Below are 26,395 nucleotides of genomic sequence, written 5' to 3' on the forward strand. Positions count from 1 at the left end.
ATTAGCCTAACAAATTTATGAACTTTATTCTTGTCAAGCTCCACTTCAATCGGCAAGATTGAAACTGATTCATAAAAAAATGAAAGGGAGACAATTCCACATGAATCTGCCAGTTCAATCTATACCACTCGTAATATCGGTGATGAAGCCTTTGCGCTGTGCACGAATACGAGATAGAAGTTGGAATCGAGCGTTTCGCGAGGGAAATAAAATGCGACGACGGCCTGGCGCGTTGGTTCGCGGATAAAAGACGTTTATCCGGTTTAGAAGTAATTGTACCTATCTCAAATCTCGTTTGTTCTAGCGTGGAAGGTTACGTTAAATTGCGCTCGGCAACGATCATTCGCCAAGTACGATGGAAAATGCGATGGATGCTGAACATGAGTCGACAACCCTTGTTATTCACCCCCGTGATCGGGAATTATTCGGAACGATGTGTACTCAACAACAGAACATACAGCCCGACGACGATCGAGTGAATTTTCCACAGATACGTTACGTTTTCGCAAGAGTTTCGAGTGGTGTGTCGTTGTGTTTTGCACCCTGCACGACAACGGTGGAAAGTACGGCCGTGCCTCACCGCGACAACAAAAGCCGACCTTCTGGTACTCGGCTAACGAGTCGGATGTGTTTAGGGTCAATTTGTCTATTATCTCGTTGTCAGTTTTATTTATTACACTTCTAACACGTCTCTCACGACGTATGTGCGACTTCCACCAGTCCGAGATTCCTCGATGCAAGTTAATTAATTCTGATTTCTCGAATCGCGTTGCCCTGAAGAGCCGACGACGCGCACGCACTCACTTCGCGTGACCGGCTCTCCGAGAGAGATCGACGCACTCTCTTTTTCTCCCGATGCAATTTATCTAAACGAAAAGTCTAGAAACTATCTCCCCAGATACATTCATCGTGCATCTCGATCGTCATAAGAAATTAGGTCTCGAGTAAATATTAATGAGAGACGCGCGTGTAAATTATTAATGACTAATCAATCGTAACATCCATAATGACTGCAACACATTTTGTAGAACACGACGAGTAGAGCTGGAAATCAAACATTACACGTTATGAATTATATGTTGTGAGATCAAGTATTGAAACCTTCGTTCTTGTTTCTTCTACAGGGTCGTACGAGAACAGCCGTCACGGCACCCTCGATTGATACGCGACTGCGTGTACGTGGGTGGAGGAAAAGCCTGGTAGCACGACCGACGCACGGGGAGAGTGACTTAATGTGCCAGTCGTGAGCGCGATTCCGTCGCGCCGCGTACTTGAAGAGCCGCGCGCGGCTAAGAAGCGGCACGGAGGGCGGAAGCGCGCGAAGAAAGGGAGCCCGAAGGAAAGAAGAGCGGATTTTTTTTTTCTCTCTCTCTCTCTCTCTCTCTCCCTATCCTCAGGGGAGATCGTCGAGACGCGTCAGTCCGTCCACGTCCTCTGTCGGAAACGCCACCGGAAGAGACCGGTTCTTCTTCCCGCGGGGCTGCCTCTTCCTGTCTCTTCCCGTAAGAGCGACAAGAGCCGAAGGTGCTACTTGCTTGAGAAGTGAGAAACGTCAGTCTTCCGCGAGTGCGCGAGTTCCCGAAGATCTCACCGGATCGATCGCTCCGCAACGTCACATCGATCATCGACGTGAGACTTCCGCTAAAGATACCGTGGACGAGCGGAGCCGGGCCGACTCTTCCGACGAGAAGCGACTTCCGACGGGATAAGGTAAGGACAAACGATGCAATTAATTAACGACTTAAACGCGAGGCCGCCCGCTCCGTTCTGATCGCCTCGAGATCGTGCGAGCTCGGAGTTACATTTGTCAAACTCATCCTCGCGCGTTCACGAGACCGCTCCGACTTCTCTCACGTGTTCCCCGTAAAGAAGGTACACGCGTTGCACTGTCGTGAACCAAAGGGTTGACGAGCATGTTTCCAACGGGAGAATTCTCCCATTGAAAAAACAGGATATATTCCGAAACTCACAGAAAACGTACTCGTCAGCCTTGCTGTCCACGAGTGTACATCGCGTGAAGTTTATGAAGAACGAGAGTGTTCTTCGCGCATCCAGGTTACATCTCGTGTCTTTCGACCTGATAAACGATGACCTTAATTGCAAGTAATCTGCGGCAAAGCATCGAGCCGGTTTCGCGGCTCAGAGTTGGAAATTATTATTGCGATTCGAACTTGTAAGATATTGTAAATAAAAGTTAAAGAGAGAAAGAGATCTTCAAAGTTCGGCGTCTTTGTACACGATTGTCGTCGGCGACTCATCAGGCGAATTAATAGTTTCAATTAAACCGTCGTACTTTTAAGAGGCTTCAACTAACCAAAGTTCTCGTGACGGAGCGGATAAGTTTCCGCGTGGAAAAAAAAATTTAAACTCGAGAGACACGGCGCATTTGTCAGCGGAGACACGGGAATTTTACAGTTCGTTAAGAGGCGACTCGCGCTTTACGCTATCCTGACATTCCTTGTCACCGGCGAAACATTGTGCATGTGCTTTTCTCGCGGTTGCTAATTGTCGCGCTGTGTTATTGTCGCAGATCTGGTTATAACTGCTCACCTATGTTTACATCGCACATAAATTTCAAGTGCGAGGCACAAATGATGGCGCTCTCTTGATAACGGCGCACTTCGCAGATGTCATCTGCGATGACACCCGCGAGTCAGATCGATCTCTCAAGTGACATGTTCACAAAGCCGCTTGGAATTCGGGGTCAAGTAAGTCGTGTCTTTGTTCTCAACGATTATCGCGCATTTCTCTCACGCAACTCCCTCAAAATTTCGCGCAGAGCTCTCCCATTCCTTGATTCGACTTGGTATCAATTTATAAGTTCTCTCCGCTAATATTTAAATGAACCTCTTCAATAATAAATTATGAAATGCTTTCAACAAAGAAACAATACTCATGATGGATTATTCGAGACGAAACAAAAAGAAGAGAAAATAAAGTAAAAGTACCAATTTTCGGACACATACTTAATCCTGGACATCCTTATTGTTTTGGTCTTTAAATACGAATATTTAAGTTTTTAACATAGAATATATTTACATACTCAATACTTGTATATATATTTTATGTTGAAAGTTTAAATTTTTGTGTTTAAAGACCAAAACAAAAAGAGTATCTAGAATTAGGTACATATCCGAACATTGGTACTTTTAACAAAATTTCTAACAAAACAAATAACAAATTATCGAACAAAATTTTTATTCAGAACGATTCGGGTTGATAATTCGAAACACTGTTGATAATTCGAAACACTGTAAAGAGTAACTATGTCAGAAAAAACGAAGATGACAATTCTCTTCGCGTTGACTTTTTAACTTGAACTTTTTTGAAACTGCTTAATCATTTCCATAACGCAATTCAAGGGGACCGATCAGATATTCTACCGAATAATTTTCTAAAGGAATATAAAGCGAAGGTATTCATGATGGATTACTAGGGACGAGAAAAGCACGAAGAAAAGAAAATGAAACTCAAATAAAATTTTTATTTAGATTCAAATTGATAATTTCGAACACTGTAAAGATTAACATGTCAAAGAAAACGAAGTTCTCCTCGCGCCGATTCTTTAGTTTGAACCTTTCCTAACTGGCTGATTATTTCCATAACACAATTCGAAGGAGCCAATCAGATATTCCATCGGATAATTTTCTGAAGGGACACAAAGGTACTTCTCAGCAAAGTGTCATGTGTTTGAGTCATTCACCTTATCGTCATCAATTAATCGATTCCTTCCACGATTCCCCCGTCGCCTGTCCCATGATTACACGATCGACTTCCTTCATGCAAATTGTTACTTTCGTCCTAAACGACGCCGCACGCCACGAAACGACAATGACGATGACGATAATGAAAGAACCCCTTCCGCGTACAAAAGACTGTAAACGACAAAGCTCGACACGTGGTATGAGTCACTTGGTATACGCGCATGACCAACACGACCAGAAATATTCTTTTCAACGAGAGAAAGAAAGAATCTATAGTCTATCTGCGTGGGCGTCTGACTATACTAACCATACTGTCCGCCGACATATATTATCCAACAGGTGATCGTCATCGCCTCTTCGTGCCGCGATCCATTTTTTATTTGCGCTACACGAAGTAGCGGGGCTCAAATCGAGCGCTCATACGGGCCTCGTTAATTTTTATCGCGAAACGATGAAAACCCGTCGAGCCACTCGACGCACACGAGACGTCGCGAGAGTGTCTTCGTGCTTTTCGCGAGGGCGCTCCTCTGAGCCAAAAACGCAAGCACTTTATGACGACCCAGCCGTGGCTTTTGTTCGATATATCGATCTCCCGGCGACACGAGAGAGAAGCGACCTCCAGCAAAGCGTGGTAGGTCGTGGACACCAAAAGTCGCGGAAAGAGAAGCACGTATATGAGAAACGCCCGAGTCTGGCTCCACGAGAAGCACAGATCTCGCACAAATTCAAACGCGAATAAAGAGGGACATCGAAGTCCGCGAGTTTCACTTGCAAATTCGACAAACTTAAACGACAAAACGTATAAACGACAAAGAAGTGTCGGGTAGTTTTTAAAAGGCGAATTACCGGCGAAACATTCTCGATAATGATCTGCTAAGCGACATGTAAGCGTCTCGTCGCGCGTTCTTTATAAATATATAGCCACGAACTATTATTTGCTGCAATAACACACCCTATCGATTCGACTCAACGACCCCTTTCTCACGTCGGAAAGCACGCGCCCACTCTCTCTCGACTAGCCTGTAAGAGCTTTCGCGACGTTAATCGCCGGAAGGCTAGCGTAGAAACTTAACTGCTACGTAAAAATTATCCGCTCGCTGCTATCGGAAACGGGCACTCCTATGTGTTTCCACCGTAACACGTCCGTCAATTGTTACTCGTGGATTACTCACGCATAGCAAGAAAAACGGTTTCTTTGCAAGAGGGGTGCGTTTTCTAATCTCTCTTCGCGCAACAACGTAAATCTGCGCGCTCAGGTGTAAGGAGGTTGGCACGCAGCCACTTACTCCTGAAATATTTCGCGAAACTTCTTACAGAAGGGAGACAGAAAGAAGTATCGCTCGTTTGTAAGAAGTATTATCAGACGTCGAGAAACTATTATTAAGTAAAACTTGGTCATTGTCTCTGTGAAAAATTCTGTGTGGAGCGATAGCTCCAACGAAATCTCGAAGTTTCCATACTCAAGTCCTAGAATATTCTATGTGAATATATTTGAAGCACTTTGCCCCATTGATACGTCTAACGACATACGTTACAGGGTATTGTTGTAAAGTTGATCTTTCCTCTTTAAGTTACCACTTTGTCAAGTCAGATATTTCTTCCTGTGATATAGTAACAAAATTCTTTTATGACAGTAACGACAATTCGCTGTCACATTTCGCTAATGCAATGTCCATTTTGTCCAGGTGCAGAAGTATCGTTCGATATACACCCTCGGAAAAAAACTACGTTTCCCATCAGACGAAGTCATCGTGCAGACATTCACCTTTATCGTCGTCGTTGTAATAGCCTCGGAAGGAGTCTAGGAAGACACCTAGGTGGGAGATATCCGAAAGAAATATCACTTCGCGGAAGACCACGGCGAGGCATCGATCGACGGCGAATGATCGACGGTCGTGCCGGCGCTCGCATAAGCGCAGCACTCGCGAGCACGGAGAAAAAGAGGAAACGAGTGGTTGCGGCGGCCTCGTCGTATGGGGAGGAAAAGAGCGAAGAAACGTTAGAGTATGGCGCGAGACGAGATCGCAATGAAAGTCAATAAACCGTGATGAGTAACGGAGAGCAGTGGTCGGAGTGGCATTAATAAATTAGTGTCTACTTGCTGCAAGCAACAGCAGCAGCAGCAATAGCAAGAGTCGGAGGAGGAAGAGGACGAAGAGAACGCGGAGGAGGAGGAGGAGACGCGTACGCGCGCGCGCGCGCGCGCGCGAATCTCGAGTGCGTCGGTGTGTACGTGTGTGCGTGCGCGCGGATACGTGTGACCGACGTGTCGATGCGGGGATTTGGCCAGTGTGTCAGTGTGAAAGAAGACAATTGACTCGCAGCCGCCGTCGGACGGTGCTTGGCGGGGGCCTTCTGACGTCACATCCTGCCCCGCGTACGAGCCGCGATCTCATCTGGACCACGACGAGCAAAGGTACGCAGATTCGTGTGCTCGACGCGGAACCTGCTGCAGTTTAAAAAGCCCGCACACGAGCGGATACCCCCCGGTGCTCGTGGGCCCTCGCATCCCCGACGGGACCACGTCGGCCCAGAGTAGTCTCGTTGGGAAATCACCGTCTACGACCGAGTCACGTCGCTCGAAATCTCTTTCGAACGATTACAGTCGCCCGGGATTATGTAGATCAGTAGATCAGATTGAATTATCCTGATTAAGTAAGTGAAAAGTCGCGTCGCGATCGAAGCCAAAGAGATCAATGTTCGTTTCATGAGCATATCGCATCACTTTCGTGCACGATGCCGACTCATAGCAGAGCGACAGCGTTTGGTCAAATTGTGAATGAAGACAGAAACAGATTAACTTTAATTCGTGTTTTTTAGATTTAGATTTATAACAAATTAGGTGAACAACATACACACAAATCTCCCAACGTTGCTGGCAATCACCAAAGTGCTCAATTATAAAGAGAGACACGAGTGTTATATTTCTTTAAAGAGAAATATAACATTATATACAAGAAAAGACATTCTTTATTTTTAACAAGTTAATCTTCAAATAAGATTACATAGTATCAAACGAAGATAAGTTATTTGTAAGAATATATTTTATATTGATTTTTTTCCAACAAAAAAATCTGTATAACGATCTGTGTAACGAAGAAAATTCTTATTATTCAACAATAATTTTCATTAATAGAAGGCACAAAATATTAGATTGAGAATATATTGTTTTTATACGCGTGTTACATTTCAAGTTATACTCCCTCTATATCCACTTAAAATTAATATACATAATACTAATATAAAATTTTGTTAGAATTTTATCGTTTTAAATTTAAGCAATTATTCGTGGAGTTGAATATAAAATATGTTGATGTGCAAGTAAAATATCTTCGTTTAACGCTACGTAATCTCATTTGAAGATTAACATGTCAAACAGAAAGACATTTTCCAAACAAAAGAATATCCTTTCTATGCATCATGCGCGTTCTTGAAGAGGCAAATTGTTACGACAAATTAATATTTCGTATTAATATCAGACATTGATTATTCTCGGAGACATTCGCGTATTCTACGGGGAGAGATTCGCGTACGAGAATCGTACGAAAGCGGCCGCGGCGGTGTTGATGTCTTCGTGGTCGCGAGATTCCTCGCGACGGCGTGAAATTTCAGATGATGTACGATAGACTCGTCTCCTAATTAACTGGGGCGTTGCGCGAGATCCATACACGGCCAGGCACCGTGAGAGAGACAGACGAACACGACATTGGTCGTCGTGTTGCGAGGACGTTACGATCAAGATACGACGAATAAAGAACGATCTCTTTGCCGGTTTCCGCGATCGTCGGTCGCGGTAATCGCGATTTCCCGCGATTTTCCGCGAAGGTCCACGCCGCGACCGCGACTCTCTTCCTGCGGTCCTCGTTATCCGTCAAGGTCGCTGCACGCGTCTCGCTTCGGCGGACGTCCAAGTTCGAGTTGGAGGTACGCTGCTATTCACCGACTTCGATCAATTACGGGATGATGAGAAGAAGTTCAATTTCGCGGCGGACGCGAGGCGACTCGCCATCGTTAAGATCGTATAACTGAATCGAGTTCGACACGATGATTTACGTCAAGTATCCAAAACGGGTTGCGTGTAAACTAAAGACGGACACTCCGCCGAATGTGACGGGTCAAAATACGTTGACTTATATCGCAATATCCGTTACTGTGCCTCGCTCCGTGGTGTCGGACTCAATCGAAAGCGGATTTCGCATGTTGCAGAAGGAAGTGCACAGTCAGCACGCTAAGGTGCGTTCCCGAGAACGTCACATTAGAACCCACAGACAGGAAACATAAGGGTCGAGCCGATTATTCGCGGCGGGCGAGCGCGACGCGTAGTCTTTCTTTCGTAGATCAAACTCAATTGACCCCGTGAAAGAGATAATTGCAGGAGCTTACGATACTCCGAGGGTGTTCGAGGAAACGACCGATCCGTCTGCGGTCGGATTACGGCGTCGTCGTCGTTGTCACGACCGTCCCCCGTGAACGTCTCGCTCGCGTCACGTTATTATCACGAGCGCGTATATCGGGCCAACGTATCGCGTTGCACATACGAAGCGCATTGAAAGCGTAAAGGCGCACACTTTTGACGTCAGCCCCGGTTCCATCGAGCGTTGAGATGTAAGCGGAAGATATTTCGGCACGAGAAAAATGGGAGATTGTATCGGAACGGTAGCGATGGCTCAACCGGCCGCATCGAATGTACACCTCGTTGCATCATTCATGCGAGTCCGGTCGTACCTGCCCGCAGGCATCACGACATGAGGGGAAGTCGTAAATCCGAAAGCGGCAGCTGCAATCGCAAAAATGCATCTGCGAATCGTCGGGGTAGGCCCCGGAGTGTCGCGCGAACGAGCAAGACACACCGGAAGGACGATGTTGCTGCTTTCTCGTGCGCTTTACGGAAAAGAGCGTGGGTGTCCACGTGGCCTGAATCGTAAAAGCGTCCGAGGTGAGGCAGCCCTCGAGCGTGAAAGCGCGTCTGATCCTAATCGACCTACCACACTCGATTAAATCGATGGTGCCGCGCTTAGAACTCTGGAGAAACGCCATGAGCCAGGAAAAAGCCTAACCGCGGTCGTATTTTGTCGCGAAATGTTTGTACCTGAGAATAATGCGGAACATATCTCGTTTGAGATCAGTGTCAGTTTCACTTTGGATTCGCATTGTTTCGTTGCTGAATGCAAAATTGTCTGAGTATCTGTGATACGTTTCTCTATTAGATAGGTGCAAAAGATTCGTCAATTTTCTACTAAATTCTCGCAGAATTAGTGCATCAGAAAAAATTGTTGATTTTATTTAGTAATAATTGTGGATCTTTCAAACTAAAAAATTTTATTTGAGATATACCCTTTGCATCAATCTAATATGTGCTTCAATTTTCTATTATATTTGTGAGGACCTAGCTGTATCTTTTAACGTGAAACCTGAATTATTCTTTCAGCGAATGAAGAACAATGACCCACTGCGACAAGAGGATCCTCGGGATCCTTGTCTTGCTCAACGTAGTCGCGAAGATTCCGGCCAATCAGACAGATTCGCCAAAAACGGACATGGTTGAGGAAACGGAAGTCCTTATCACGACCAAGAGATTTCTACCGGACAGGTGTCTTGTCAAGACAGAGCCCGGACCTTGTAATCACTACGTTCACAAGTGGACCTTCAACAAGGCCGAAGGGAAATGCCGAATGTTCTCTTACGGCGGCTGTCTCGGAAATGAAAATCGATTTAATTCGGAAACCGAATGCCTTCATTATTGCATCGGCGGCGTTGATCGTAAGATACAGAGAAATTAAAATCCAAAAAATATTCTACGCAAAACTTGTTATATATGTGAATTATTTGCTATTTATATCTATCAAATTAAAACTTAAAGATAAAGGTTAGGTTTCTTGTTACGAAATATTTGAATAGGTTTTTTGTTACGAAATATTTAATTGGCAAGTTTAAGAACATTCTGTTGAACGCGAAAAAATGGAGCAAAATACTACAAATTCATCGACTGTTCCTAGACACACTACCTCCTTATCTTGTGACCAAGGGCAGTGTATTCGTGACAACAAGCACCACGACAAGCAGCACTTCGCCCCCGACGACGAGCAGCACACCACGACCGACTTTCACACCTCCCAAGCCGACGAAGCCGCCGGTGCCGAAGCACAAACGAGGAAAAGTAAGACCACTCTCAACTTGCATAAATACGTCACGTTTTACTAGAAGAATTAATTCTACCACATCTTTCTACCGAAGGAGTTAACTTTCATGGAATCGGGCCACGAGAAAACGTTCATGTTTGCGCAAAGCAACACTTTTATCCAACTCGATGGTCCCGGCATCAAAACCTTCCAATTGAGGTAAATATAGTGCAATTTTGGATTATCTATTAATGTTCATTCAATAGATAATGATGTTATGTCACGTTAAATACTATAATATGTAATTGTATACGTTGTTTGATATTGTCTGACAGGTTGTGCCGCGAGATATCCTTCAAATTCCGCACGAAGCTTCCGCACGGTTTGCTGGTTTATCACAGCGTCAAAGACCGTCCGGAAAGCCTCGATCCTTACGCCCTGTACGTGATAGTGGAGAAAGGTCAGCTGAAAGTTGTTCACGTGTTCGGCAAGCAGTCAACCAGCCTGACGGTCGGCGAAGGCCTCAACAGAGATGAGTGGCACAGCGTTCTCGTGAGGATCGACGTGCACGGGGCGAAGTTAATCGCCAGAGTCGACGATAAACAAGCCGAGACCACTCTGAAGGTCTTGGAACGTGTCGTGAATTATGGCGTATCGGAAGAGCTAGCCTCTGTCGTTCTAATCGGAGGTGAGCAAAGTCTTTCGTCGAGTCTTCGGAGATTTCTCAATATTTTTATCCCTCTCTCTCTCTCTCTCTTTCTTTGTCTGTCTTCACAGGATTGAGTTCTGAGGAACGATTGCATGGGGTAAAGTACATAATAGAGTCCTTCGTCGGTTGCATCAGGGATATGGTTCTGAGCTCCGGAAAATCCGCTAGCGACTTATTGCCCATTCGGCCGTTAATCGCGACCAAGCACGAGAACGTTAAGGAAGGCTGCATCGACAAGTAAGTCTTTCCTAAGAGCTAAGGAATCGATCGGTGTGAGTACAAATAGAATATTTAATTTTGTCCTAAACCTGAATTTGCAGATGCAGAACACGGGAGAACTTATGCTTCGTTCCCAATCAATGTGTGAATCATTACAACAGCCTAACGTGCGACTGCTTCGGGACGAAGTACGAGGGTGAACGTTGCGATGTGTACAGTACGTAAAGTAATTTGATTCAATACTTATTCTTTTTTAATCAGTATTCAATCTCATTTTAAAAAGCTTTTAACTCATTTATCTATATCTTAAATGAGTTATATTATTTACCTTCTCTTGAATTTTTATCGCAATGGTCAATATTAAAAATAATTTTAGCATTAAAAAAATATATATAATAAATAAAAAAAATATATATATTTTTTTAATGTGCTAAAATTATTTTTATTTATTATATATACATATATATATTCGAGAAATGTGCCGTAATAAAGAGTTCCTCTGAGAAAGTACGAGAATACGTTATCAGAGGAATGTAAGTTACATCGAAACGATGGCTGGACGTGCATTAGCCTATCGACAGAAGAGATAAAGCTTTCGCGCGTGCTTAAAAGAACCCGACCCAATATCATATTAATAGAGTTCGAAACGTAAAATCATTTTTCAGCCGCAACGATACTGACGCTAAGAGGTTCCTCGTACGTGTCCTTCCGCGTGTATGATTGGAAGGATCGTGTTCACTCGTCTGTCAACAGGATCAGCCTTGCTTTTAAGGTATTTGACCACCGCGCTCATTGTAATGGGACCGGCATTTCTTTCGCTGTTGTATAGCCCCATTGATTCATTATGAGACGCATCTCTTTGGCGAAGTTGAAGGGGACACACTTTGTGCTGTTACGAGCAGCTGCCTTTATTTATCGACCAATTTCTATGACGACAAATTCACCGTAGAAATTCTTCGAGGAGAGTATCGAGTTCTACCTCTCGAATTATGTCGTAGCGTAGGGCTATTGTGCAGACACAATGAAATTCGTCTTGCGTTGAACACTCAATTACCGCGAATATGTCGCTACGATGTGTATTAAAAATTAAAACTGAGAATTATATTTTCTTGAAAAAAAGTCACTACTTAGATAACAGACAATTGTTCTCGCTAATGAGATTTCAAGCTGCGATTTGCAGTTATATCATGTCGCAAATTTATCCTCCGCTTTTCGACGACCCGTACAAAAATTAAGATACGCCTTTCACGCGCGAATTTGATTTCGAACGTTTTTCAAACGACAGATCTACTTTCAGACGAAGTGGGACGATTCAGCGCTATTTTACGCCTCCGGCGAGATAGACGGCACGCCGCATTACGTCGCAGCTTCGATCATAAACGGATCGGTCTACGTCGAGCTCGATTTCGGGCACAACTCGAAGATCTCTACTATGCTGGGCGATTACGTCACGTCCGACCATTGGAACAATTTGACTATTTTCCACAACGGATCTCTCGTCTTCGTTAGTTTGGACGAGGAGGTGAAAGTGTTGGAAGTGCCGGGAGAAAATTACAATATGATCATCGACCCTGAGATATACATCGGCGGTGGACCGGAACTTCACAAGAAGAAGGGTCTTTTGTCGCACAATAACTTCGCAGGTTTGCATCAAACGAAACTACTCGATTGTAATGACCCTTGCCCGACAAAATCCTATCGCTCAGCCAACACGCTCTTGTATTTTTTACAGGATCTTTGAAATACGTATTCTTCAACGACAAGTCGATTATATACGAGCTGAAGCGCTCCAACCCCATGGTGCATTATATCGGCGTGCTAGAGCCCGAGTATTACGAAGCCGACGTCGAAGTCATCCCAATTACGTATCCCTTCGCGGGAAGTCATATCTGGTGGCCTGTCGAGCGAACCGACTCGCTGAAACTGAACTTCGACTTCAAGAGCTCAAAGCCGATCGCAGTTATCGCTTCGGGAGAAGTGAAGAGCAATCGCGGACTTGGGTATTGGGAGGTAATCTTTCGCACTGCTATTTTACATATTTCACGATTTCCCGGCCATTTGATAATTCGTGTGCATTCGCGTTCTCATAGCTACGTCAAGTGAACGACGAAATCCGCTTCCACTTGCTGCCGGTCGTGACGGAGAATATCACGGTGTCAGCGGCAGTGAAATTTCCGCCCTACAATACTTCTTGGCACGCGGTGGAACTTAATTACACGAAGGGCGAGTTCAGTATCCTAGTCGATTACAGAAACAAGCAGAGCAAGCTTTTCACCATGACGTTTGAGCTGGGCGACAAAGTCATTATAGGCAGTGGTAAAAGTAACGCGGGTAAGTCAAAGACCTCTTTAAAGATTACAAAAGATCAGAAGAAAATATAAAGATTTCTCTATGCTCCTCGCTTCCTTCCTTACGTTTCAGGTTTGGTGGGATGTATGCGCGAAATACGAGTGAACGATCAGAGAATCGAACCTAGATACGTGATTAATACGCAGAGAGTAATCGGAGAAGTCGCTTTGGATAACTGTCAGTTCGTAGACCCGTGCAAAAGACCGAATACTTGCGAACACGGTGGTAAATGTTCAGTCAAGGAAGATAGAATCACATGCGACTGCACGGATACTGGATACATCGGGAAAAATTGCCATTTTGGTAAGACAAATTACGATCATCCCACATAATTAACAATTATGTTATTTACTTATAGGTATAGAAGAGAGATTAAATAATAAAGAATATATTCTAATATTTCTCTATCATTAATAATCTCTATAATTCTATATTATTACGATTCGTGTACTTCATGCTTAATCCTACTTTCACAGCGCGATACAGGAAAACCTGCGAGGAGCTGGCACTCTTGGGATACACGCAGGACGACGTTTACAAAATCGACATCGACGGGAACGGTCGATTTCCGCCTGCCTTGGTGAAGTGCGAGTTTCAGTCAATCGAGGATTCGACTAAGACGATCGTCGAACACAATTTGCCCTCCCAAGTGGACGTCAGATCCATCATCGAGAGTGACTTCTCTTTCAGCATCAAATACAGACAGTTTACTGCGGAGATGCTTCAAGAGCTGATCTCACATTCACTTTACTGCAGTCAGTACGTGAAGTACGACTGTTACAAGGCACCCTTGGAGCTGCATAGCGCCACATGGTTTTTGGGATCGAAAGGCACCACCGTCGATTACATCGGAAACGTTAATCGCGGATCCTGCCCTTGCGGAAGTAAGTCCCTTTTCAAGTGAATTCGTAATACAATGATCCTCTGAAAGATCCGCGTTCAAACATAGTCTCGGGGGTCTCAGAGAGGATGTTATTTATTAATTTCGCTTTAGTGAACAGAACATGCGTGAGCCCAAACTTGAGCTGTAACTGCGATGTGTCCACCGGAAATGCCGGAAAATGGTTATCGGACGAAGGATACTATGAGACACCTGACTCCTTGGGTATCACCGGGATGGTGTTCTTGCAACAGAGAGATCTCGAGGAAGACGCTCGTGGACGTATCACCTTAGGTCCGCTGGAATGCGTGGAAACAAGTACGTGCACATTCAGCTCATTGAGCTACGCCACTTAATGAGTCTAATTGTCTAACTGACTTAGAAATCGAGGCCGCGCGCATGTTATGCTAATAACCAACACGATATTTCTTAACGTGATTAAACAATGAAAACAATAAGACATTTTTAGAGCAACTGTGCGTATGTTTGTGACCAACGCTATTTTATATAAACAATTGTGTATTATTATTCTTTTCTTATTATTTGATTTTTGAGGGTATTTCGCACAAGAAGTTTTCACAAAATTTCTCAAGATAAGGATAAATTTGGAATCAACTAATAATAAAGATATGTAAACAGACTGGTAAATACCAACTAAAGTGAGAGAAATAAGGCCGGCAAGAGCAATTCACGGATAATACAAAATTAAATTTATACTGTAGGAAGATAATAATGTTTGACAGTGTCTAACGCACGTAATCGGTTTCTTCCGGCCTATTATGCGCGGCGAATCAGTCTTTCACATTAAGCCGACTCCTTTATCCTAATTATTATTAATATATTAATACCTATTCTCCATCCCACTTAATTGTGCATTTTTTATTTGTTTCAAATCGATAATGATTAATTAATAATAATTTCTAGACACACAGAAGTACGTGGTAACATTCACGACGTCGCAATCGTATATCGAAGTGCCGGGTTGGAGAAAAGGCGATATAGCCTTCAGCTTCCGAACGACGGGTGAAAAGGCCATTCTTCTGTATCAGCCACCTATACGAAACAATTATCCTTCCTTCATGGTTGCGTTGACGTCGGAATATCGATTAACTTTCAATTTCACCCTGAACACCGGCACCATCCGCGAACTGGAGGTGAAGAGCCGGCGCAAGCTTAACAACGGCGAATGGCAGAAGATCTGGATCGATTACAACGACTATCACGTGCGATTCATGATCAATACCGACTTCCAAATGGTAGATCTGTTACCCGAGGAAGAGTTTGGCCCGTTCGAAGGATCCATGTTCATTGGCGGCGCTACTGCGTGAGTAACTTTCGATCGAGTGAATGATTTTCGTGATGAACTTGTTTCTCATTGATGAACAATGATTGTCTAAAACGACATTGTAATTTTCAGAGAGCATCTGAAGACCTCCTCTGTCCGGCAAGGTCTCATCGGTTGCTTTCGCGGTCTCGTTGTTAACGGAGAGATATTAGATATTCACAGCTACATGTCGGTACATCTATCGGAAATCATCAAGGACTGCAAGCCTTCGTGCCAACCTAACAAGTGTCAGAACGGTGCTAGGTGCGTGGAGCTGTGGAGTAACTTCGAATGCGTGTGCGAGAATCAGTGGGCGCACTTGGGCACCTTTTGTGAGACAAGTAAGTCAATGACGTTGCAGATGGATCTTCGGGATAAATGATTGATTGATAATCTCACTAATTTTGACTGCTACTCTCGAGTTTAGACATCAACAATAAGGCTCTGACGTTCACTTCGCCCGGAGCGTTCCTAAAGAAAAATTATTTCGGATCGGACGATAACGAGGAGAGGATGTTGCTGAAGAGCATGCTGCTTGAGAATATCCTGATCAACTTAAGAACCTATGATACGCATTCTCTGATACTCTACGCGAACGATCATCTGAACAACTTTGTGCATCTCTACATCTCGAACGGCACTAACATTGTGTATCTCTTCAACGCCGGCAACGAGATCAAGAATATCACCGTGGAGAATCCAAGTACGTGAATATCCATATTCATTCGAGTGCGCGCGATGTGCGTATTAGAATTTAGAATGGGCTAACTCGTTTTTGTCAGATGTCAACACGGGAATCTCGGTGCAGATCGCTATCATTCGGGGCGAGAACTGGACTACGCTACACGTTAATGAATATAACGTCACGCTGAACGCGACGCCTATACTTCTCGACACGTATTCGAACAAGCCATGGACTAACCCTGAAAAAGAGGTTTTAGCACCGCAACGACCGCCGGCACCGCCAACTGATTATTTCCAGGTGTCTCCTCGAGTAGAAAATATACTCTCTTACTTCTCAAATTAAAATTTCAAGCAACGCTTTGAAAAACAAAAAAAGATCTAAATACAAAATATAAATTTACACTAATTAATAGTGATGAAGATATGATACATGTGTTTATTAGAAAAATAAATTTTTTTGTATTTAGCCGTAACTTTAAGCGTTGTAAATTTTATTCTCTTAAAAATGATGATATTTTGATTTAGGTAAATTTAGGAGGATTTGATCCTGACAATTTACTAAGAGTTGGAAAGGAAGGCGCCTTAATCCAAGGTTACATCGGCTGCTTGAGGGGACTTATGATAGGCGAATACCTCGTTGACCTACCAAATTTAGCCAGCGAGGCGAATCACGAGGGTAGCAAAGGCGTTCTGCCGAATTGTCAGATGAAATGCGACGCGATGCCCTGCAAGAATTTGGGAATCTGCACGGAGGACTTCGGCAGACAGGAGTCCTCCTGCAATTGCGAATTGACGTCCTACTTTGGCGAATATTGCGCCGATGGTGAGTTGTTCCGAAACTACTCATTATTGAAAAATATATCGCATATCAAAAGATCTTCTGGTTCCTAGCTCGGTCCTTCTTCTCACGGAAATTCGTCAAAGCAACGCGAAAGTTTCTCCTACGACTCTAAGATAAAAACTATCTGTCGCAGAAAAAGGTGCGGATTTCAGCGGGGAGAGCGTTCTTCAACGAGAATTTGAACTAGAAAGCGAGATAAATCAGGTGAAGGTTCAGCTGGCGTTCTCAACAAATGAACTACGACAGAGAACTACCGCGTTGCTGCTGGTACAAACCGACAACAAGTAAAGCATCGATCTTAATATTTTACTTAATCCTCACGTCCGACCCAGTCCGACACACACCTATTATCGACGCCTGGAGTCCTGGATGTCTTTCGAGGAACTTTTTTCCAGAAGGAGCTACTATTTACTGGTGGCCTTGACATCCGAGGGACAGCTCATCTTCGAGGAGGATCGAGAGGGCTCAGCTTACGGGGTGCGTCTCAACGACCGAAACTTCCTGAATGGTGCACGTCACAGCGTCTACTACGTTCGAGATAACAACACGTCCACCCTCTTGGTTTGTCGCGATTCTCGTCTTTACTTCGATATCTTTACATGTATCGTGAACTACTCGAGATAATAATGAATCTCGTGTAATTTCAGATCGATCGCGAACCTGTACCATTGCTGCCGATACCAATACTAAGTTTAGGGGACGAGGATGAAACTCCGGGTGCCACGGAAATTCAGCTAGGCGGATTGAACACCACCGATCCGCGATTTAGTGCCTACAAAGGATACACCGGCTGCCTCAGCAGTAAATATCCTCTGCACGGTTGAATTGATCGAAGTTTTAAACAAATTTCAATTTACGACTATGCTCTTCTCGCAGACGTGGTGATATCGATCAACGGAGGCGCCGGCATGAAGCCGTTGGAGGAATACATGCTCTTTACGAAACAGGGTAGCGAAACGGTCAGAGCCACGATACCCGCTGGTGTTAGAAGTGCCCAATGCGCGGTATTTCATGCTCAACCGCGTGGCCTCGAACCGTCTAGAAACGACAGCGTGGTAAGAATCACTTCAAATCAGAAATAATATGTCTCGTTGAATCGCGATCGGACTTACGTTATCTGATTCTTCATTCCATGATAATTCCAAGTCTTTGGATTATAATAAATTGTTAAATAATTGATCACAAAGCTTCAATCAACGTTTCGAAAAGAAATATATTATAAATTATTTTTAAAGTCCTTTTACTAACACAGAAGTAGATCATTGTGCTTCGAAATCTATATTTCACGAAATATAAAATCGCTGTACTTTTTAACGAGTTACCAACGTGAAGTTTAAAATCGTCGAAGAAGAATTCTTTTCGACATTATTATATCGACAAACAAGTATGCAGCACTACGAACATACTCGAAGACATTAAAGTAACACTTGTTAAAGGGTCGCGATCGAGCATGGGTGGAAGATCCACCGGAAAAGATCCTGTACAAGTCGCAGTATTCGGGCGCCACTCAAGAGGAGCAGGGTGCGGGAACGTACATATTCATAGCCCTATGTTGCGTCTTCGTGGCCGCAGTGATCGGCTGCATTTACGAGGTATGGCGAAGCGCACGTAAGGACCGTCAACGACGTCGCACCGCGGCTTCGGGAACACCACCGACCACCGCGGTCGCTTCTGGTTCGCAACGATGGCAACCGCAGTACACGGAGTCCCTGGTAGCCGCCGCCGGCGTGAAGACAGTCGGCTTCAAGAACGTAATGGACGAGGACAAGAGGCCGAACGGCACTCACATGAAAGTGCCGAGCGCGAAGGAATACAAACCACTGCCGAATACGGAGCCGAAAGACTTAATGAACGATAAGAAGGTTCACATAAAGGGTAATCTGATCTATTCTATCTCCCAATCGTAGGCAGCAAAGTGAAGAAAAATTGATATAGCGAAACAAGAGAAACGTTTTACTATTAGATTCTCGTGAAAAATCAATGTTATAAATTGTAAAACTTATTTTCTTATGTAAGTCGGACAGTAAAAAATACGTCTGCCCTGTTATAATTTTTGAAATTATACGACTTATCAACGTCGTATAAAGTTTGTTGAAAATAAAAAAATTTTGTGTCTGTTTACTTGAATATTTTACAAGATAAAAGATATGTGAGAATCTATAAGTGCATATTATTTTTCTTAGAAGCTATCGCTGTACCCTGAGAATTAACGTTATGTAATTTTGTGTGCATTGCAGCAGACGAAGAGCCAGAGAAAAAGGAGCTCCTAGGGGTAAATACAGGCATCGTCACTAAACCTGCGAAACCGAATCCATTCGTAAAGATTTTTTCTTTTTTTCGTAAAAAAATGCATGTTGAGCTTTGTCGAGCTTGCGGTGAAGCTTCTGCATGTACTGTCCGGTTTCGCTATCGTTTCATGAGTTACAGATATTCATGTACATTATACGACGCATTTGAACGGACTTATTGAACACATTGCGTAGAAATGAACCGAAATCGTTGTTCCTTTAAACTATTTCCACCTTGCTTTGTCTGATTTCACAATTCGTCACAAGTGCATCGATATTGCTTTATGAAAAAAATGTATAAATACTTGGTTCAATCAACAGTGCTTTCAAATTTTCACTATCATTCTGAGTTCAAATTCAGAAATAATTTTCATATTTTTACAAAATCGTGCTTTTTTCGCAATGCTAAACAAATGTAGCACAATGTTTCAAATGTCGTTATAATCTAAGAAACCATGGTTCATTCTACTTTTTTCACACAGTCGATGGAAGATTTGAGAGAGGAGCCAGAGCTGGAAGAACGCGAGGAAGAAGACGAGGAAGAGGAGGAGGAAGAAGAAACGCAAGAGCTGGAGCCAGAGCCAGAAGTAGAGGTGGATGAATCCAGAGATCAACCACAAGAACAACAACAAGAAGAGGAAGAGAGCAACGATCAAGACGGCGAACTTCTCGTTAGGCCGGTAAGAAATACGGCAAGGAGAGCTTCATTGACCGACGAGCTAGACCCAGTTAACTCGCAGGCCCTTCTCGAGACGAACTTCTCCGTGACAGGCCTCAACGAAATCAAAACCGAACGCATAATATCAAGGACGAATAACACCGCGAGAGACGTGCCAAAGAGACCGATGAGTCTCGATCTGAGCGCGCCGATGAGGTTCAAAAAATCGCGCGGAATAGCTCGGCCCGAGAAGGTCACTGCGAGGTTGATCGATCAGCGACTGCTAACGAAGTGAGTCAATCACGAGGCACAAATGCTACATCTGCGTCGTGTTCATGTATCACTCTCAGGATTAAGGATCAAAATTGGTAGAATTTCGATGAAATCAATACGAGAGTAAAGCACGTGTGAAAGTAACTTCGTCGATCGTCGCGCGTTCACCATTACAAATGAAAATAAGAGCTACTTTTGCGCGTTTCTGGCAGCAAAATCTTTGAACTCGACGAAATTATCGATTTCTATTTATCTCTAGGCTAAATGATTAGATCGACTGACGACAATAATCGATACGCTCAAAATGATCGTACGTTTGTATCATTATGTAAATACCGCGCGGAGCGATTATATTTAAATATATAAATGATTAGATCCTATAATAATAAGTTTTGATTGATTGATCTCGTAATATTTATAATTTACTCATTCTATTATGAGCACATAAGTGTTAAATATAATTAAAATACGATGAGATAACGTACTTATAAACTGCCGAATGTCACAAGTGGCTAATTGTATCAGTCACTTGTGAAAAATATATTAGAAATTTTTACTTTCTAATATTTCATTTAAATTTATGTGAAATTGTAATTGTTTTTTAATAAAACTGATAAGACTATTCATGAGTAAGATATGCAGAGATAAAATATATTAAGTATTACTATCAGTTTTATTAACGAATAATTCGTTAAAAATATTTTTAAGTTAAGAAGAAATTTCAAATTATCAACCAATATTACGAGATCGATCAATCAAAACTTATTATTAAATGATCGAATCGCTCACAAATGACAATCATCATACGCGATAGATAACGCGCATATTTCAATTTTAGAATAAAATATATTGTAGCTACTTTATTATGGGCACATAGGTGTTAAATATAATTAAAATACGATGAGATTACGTACTTATAAACTGCCGAATGTCACAAGTGGCTAATTGTATCAGTCACTTGTGAGAAATATTAGAAATGTTGTACTTTCTAATATTTCATTTAAGCTTATGTGAAATTGCAAATTGGGCATTTTTGTCGTTCAGTTAATCATACAAAAATTATATTCTCCGTTTAAAACAGGACGGCAAAATTACGCTTTCTATACTTCTAATAACACAAAATCGTGCAAAATTACAGCGTCAATATTAATCTCATCCGTTACGTACGATACTTTACGTACGTAATTGTACAAGTTCTCACGGCACGTTCATTTGTTTCAAAATTTGGCTCATAGTAGCTATTTTTAAGAAAAGAAAAACGTTAAAATAATGTACTTAACTAAAATTAGCACGTAATCAAGCGTCTGTTTGTCTTGTTATGAAACATGTCGTCAGTATATTTCAGTATTGATTAGCTTTAGACAAAATTATATATATATATATATATATATATAGCTCAAATAGAATATTATTTTAAGACTCTAGAGTGCCTATAATAGTTTAATATCCGTAATTACGGAAAAGATAACGATGGGAGTAGCATCGAAAGTTTTACAACGAGCGTTTCGAGATAGAATGACGTAAAGTAGCGTTTTCGAGCCACGTATTCTCGTTCGCAAGAGATACGTCGATTCATTACGACCGTCTGTATATTTTTTCGACACCGTTGTATCTGATATCACGCAATCGACACACATCTACAACAAAATCACCGCATAGACTTGTTTTTGAAATTATGAAACGCCGCGATGTACATCGCGAGTGAACTGTTCAATTGTCCGATTATAAAATTATGTCTGCAGAATATGCCATAAATTTTGTGTATCAAAACGCGCAAAATTTATACTTTTAATATGCGAACGCATAATAAATGTATAGTTCACTCTGTATGTACATTTGCGAGTTGATTTAAATTGATTTCGCTGCTTCGTGCAATTGTACAAAGCAAGTGTGCCGTTTGTGTGCTTCTTGGTGGCGATCAAGGTAATCATGCGGAAAAATTCACGAAGCATTTACGTAAATCGAATCACTCGGCGATTGCCGGCGCGATCGCGAAAAGTTAGACTCGGTCGTTAATACAAGACGCCATGCTTTCAGCACAGGAATTGGTCTAAGACGAGTGCCGACGAGAACGTTATACCGTTAGACTCCATTTTAAAACCCGATGAAACAGAAACGTCGAATATTGAATTATAGAGGTACGGGTTGTCGAAAAATCAACAATAATTAAGTTCGAAATAATCGCATCTTGACCTGCTCTCCGCAACCTCTCGTTTCTCTCACGATTTCTAATCGCGGGATGCATTTATATTTACGGTATAATGCACCTGAGTTTGCTTCGGATCCATTGGATGCATTGGCAATTAACAAGATATCGCTTACAGCGATGCTATTGTGAATCAAATGCAATTAGATGTGCTATGTGCGTTACTGGTATCGCCACGTTTTGCTGCAAAACGTTTGAGAATTAATTGAATGTAAAAAAACTAACAATACGCAGAAAAGATTATTTTAATTACGCTATATATAATCATATATTTTAGATTTCGAAGTCGACTATTGGCGACTGTTGCAATTGGACTGTGACAATTTAATACTTCACTTGATACTTCAATATGCACGTTACGCTGCAACAGTTCACAATAGCACAGCTTGCGAAAGAGATGCGTTGTGTGTTCGAATGTTTTTGCACGACATAAACGCTACGGTGCATTCCGCGGAACGACGCTATGCTCTTCTGAAGTGACTTAATCGCTAGACGTTAAACCACGAGTCTCAAAACAGATTTTATAGCATGTTATACACGTACGAAGTGTGACAGAGGAAATATATGACTTTTTCCATCGACTTATGTCTGTTGCATCGCCGTGTCTCACGCCTCTCCCACGCTACTAAGCTTCTTTTTCACAAGTTCGCCATCTTTCTTTCACAATGAAACTCTTTTATTTTAATCCGGGAATGAACAGGCAATTTGACAGATTGTATTTTACACTTGAAGATACGATTCGCGAATCATTAATGTAAGCAGCGCATTTTGTGCGACAAATGATTTCTCTCTTGTCAGAGGCAAGCATGTGCATGATTTGCCGATAATAATTTATTATATACGTTTGATTAATCAAGAGAACTTTATTGAATTTCTAACGAAAGTAATCCAATTATCTTTTTATCTCTAGATCCATAAAAGATAAAGAATTGATATCCTTGTGTATTAGTATTCTCTGAGTAAATGTCTGATGTGAAATACTTATAAGCGGTGCAATCATTCCCAGGTTAATTTAATCCTCGACCTAAACATATTCAACAAAGACATCGTTGATGGCACAAGAAACATCGCCTCATCACACGCACGCTTTGAGCCAGGAAATCTGATCTTTATAAAGCAAACCTATACGAAGTGTGCTTGCCCCATATATGCACTAACCAAGAAACGTAAAATGAATTTTTCCTTTCGCCTTGAAAGTCAATGCCTTCACTCACTGCAATACGCCGCATAAATTACGACGAGAGATTGAGAAACTTTCAATAATTTTTTACTCTATTTAGGCGCCTACGGATAGAGACACTGGACAACAATCAAAGACACAAGGAAACTCCATCTCAGGTCAGTAATACGATATCAAGACAAACGAAAAGAAACATTACGATCGTTTGACATGACAAATTCTAATGATACATTTATAACAGCGTGATAAATGTTAAAATAATTTGTGTTAATACTCAGCATATTATGTGAAATATTCAAATTGTCAATTAATATTGATCACGTCTAATTTAATATCTTTTATAAAAAACAATTGGACAATTTCTCTTAAAACAAGCTACTACGAAAATTTTGTTATTCCATCATAACTTCATAACTGTATTGAATGTTATGAATCTCTTAATTGATATATTTCGTTAATTTACTGGCTTAAAAGATAATAATTTATTCTGTTTTTTAATAATCGCAAATACTGAAAAATCTAAATTAAAATTTAAAAAAATATATATTTCTTGGTCGTAAGAATTTTCCTCTGTACTTATATATACACACACACACACACACACACGCGCGCGCAAGTTTAATTGAAGATAGGCTTAATTACGAAGATTATTTTGTTAACTTTTTAGAACGAAACAAGCCGATGATCTTCAATCTGTTTCCCATCTTTCTGCCGGATGGTCAACGCACGTTCGGCAATCCACTGAGTTATCTTGGTGGTCCGAGATTACCACCGAGGAATAGATCTTCTATCGAATCGGTGCTGTCGTTGGATTGATCGTGGATCGTTCGTACTTTATCCTAAAGGATCGCGCGAAAGTCCTCGGGAAAACGACGAGTCGCATCCCCCGATCGAGAACGAAAAGTCTCGAACGTGTTGAGTGCCAAATCGATAAATTTCACTCACAGGATAATTTTACACATACCAGAGCAGATTCATTTATTTATTAGGAGGAAACACGTTTAAAAGATACATCTATTTAATATTTCTTTTTGCACTTAACACATTCGAAATTTTCCGATTTCAATTCATCTCTCATTATTACAGAGTCATCCGTTTCTCGAAAGGCTCGTGTTAATAGTCCACAGTTTCATCAAGATTCGCTTAGACCAAAATCACGATCGGTGAATTTCATCCGCGACGACGCATCATACTTGCTAATAAGGATGATCTTAGACGTGATAATGAGCTTAACAAAAGATAATTAGTAATTGTGACAAACTCGATATTTTTCTTTTTGCCAACAATAGACATAAAAAACTGTCGTGCTCAAGTGTTTTGTTTCAATACAATTTGATAATAGTGCTTGTAAAAATAATTCTTTGTAAGTATGTAGGGTAATTATTTCCTCTCCTCATACACATTATGTCATAAAAACCTCAAGTTTATGTAATATTTTTTTCGCGTTTTTAAAGAATACAAAAAATATATAACTTCCGTTTTCTTATCCTTTAAAATATTATTAATCCCAAACAAGATTAACTCGATGATTAAGTAATTTGTGAACACGACATTAAGTTTCAAGTTAAGTTATAACATCTATTCTTTATCCTAGTCAAGGGTTAATAAATTTCTCTGCATAGAGTCGTGATTGATATATATTTTTAAGTTATCACGTATGACTGCCTTGTATATGCAAAGCATTAATGCTGTCTGGTATGTTTACTCAAATTTTCCTATAATATTTAAGAAATATATCTTCCCAGTAAACACTAACAATAATATTATATCAATTTTATAAGTTCCCATTCAATAATGTAACTATCAATTCTCATTCAATAATGTAACTTATCTTCATATAACATATATTATATTGCACTTATATTGTTAAGTAGGAAATTATAACATTGATATAATAGATGCGTTCAGCAGAGAAAATTCTTTGCAACCATTACACAATTTATGAATCTAATTAGTATATACTCTTAGATTCAACTAAGAATAAGAGCATATTACAATTAAATTCATAACCCAGCAAACAAGATGACGTCAAATGATTATTGACATTAGAAACGTCAATAATACATTAAGACATTATTTGATGTCATCTTGGTTGCTGGAAAATTTTACAATAGTTGCAGAGCAGCTTTGTCTGCTGAACATAGGCAATATTACCATTAGTTGGTGTCAATACTGGATTTTCACCTAGGCCTAGTTCCAACCAACTAATAAGCTAATAAGCTAACTAACAATTAAATCATGTTTGTCCAAATTTTTCTTTCAAAATAAACAAAAACAGATGCATGTTTTAAGTGTCAGTTAACTCACCACTCAATTGGTGTCAATGAACCTTATACAGTTAAACATACAGCTCAATATCCTTCGTTGACACAATAAAAGAAATCTCTATGTAAATAAATGTACCAAATAGCTTTAATGCACATGACATACAAAGATAGAATAAAAAAGCTAATTGCTATGATGAGAAAAGGACCACCACATAAGGGTGCAATATTTAATAATCAGTTGTACGAATAAAGATTTTTAACAAAACTCATGCATGTGCTTGTTCCTCACTTACAGTACTGTTGAACATATCTTGGCCTATATATGCATATCTGCTTTGCTGGAGATGACTAAACTATACTTCCTACCATTGCCACAGATTTGATTCAGGACTTGTTGAAAGCAGGCTTCTCAAAAAGCTGTTGATAGACAAAAAGTTATACTCACCATATATAATTTATTGACGAAGAAGGATAGAAAACAAGCAATATTTTAAGCAATATGTAAAAAAAAAACAGATTGAAAAATGTACTTGAATTTTTAACATGACAATGAGAAAAGGTCGTTTAGAGGTCGTTTAGAGTATTGTATTCTTATATATGAAATAATTACTTTCTTCTTCAAGTAATTATGCTATACTCACATCGGTCGTCACGTATTCCACTTCCTTTGTATACCAAAGATCCTACAAAAACC

At 41.3% G+C, this 26,395-nt stretch overlaps 1 protein-coding gene across 1 annotated transcript; it reads left to right on the forward strand.

Moving 5' to 3' along the window:
• Positions 1 to 1,249: 1,249 nt before the first annotated feature.
• Positions 1,250 to 26,248, forward strand: LOC116852807 (contactin-associated protein-like 4). The gene is given in 29 exon segments (XM_032833494.1): positions 1,250 to 1,710; positions 5,390 to 6,120; positions 9,133 to 9,464; positions 9,701 to 9,861; positions 9,939 to 10,042; positions 10,159 to 10,561; positions 10,564 to 10,769; positions 10,853 to 10,968; positions 11,417 to 11,523; positions 12,049 to 12,394; positions 12,484 to 12,761; positions 12,842 to 13,082; positions 13,173 to 13,403; positions 13,577 to 13,984; positions 14,095 to 14,298; positions 14,905 to 15,304; positions 15,398 to 15,645; positions 15,732 to 16,007; positions 16,087 to 16,286; positions 16,514 to 16,811; positions 16,963 to 17,113; positions 17,225 to 17,390; positions 17,477 to 17,630; positions 17,706 to 17,884; positions 18,266 to 18,704; positions 19,067 to 19,146; positions 19,600 to 19,797; positions 23,535 to 23,592; positions 24,102 to 26,248. Coding segments are annotated over 27 exon segments (6,120 nt in total). The 5' UTR covers positions 1,250 to 1,710; positions 5,390 to 6,120; positions 9,133 to 9,145; the 3' UTR covers positions 24,251 to 26,248.
• Positions 26,249 to 26,395: the final 147 nt, after the last annotated feature.

This window comes from Odontomachus brunneus, unplaced genomic scaffold (assembly GCF_010583005.1).
Source record: "Odontomachus brunneus isolate Ranch 3 - 2012 unplaced genomic scaffold, Obru_v1 Obru_scaffold_256, whole genome shotgun sequence".
Lineage (NCBI taxonomy): Eukaryota > Metazoa > Arthropoda > Insecta > Hymenoptera > Formicidae > Odontomachus > Odontomachus brunneus.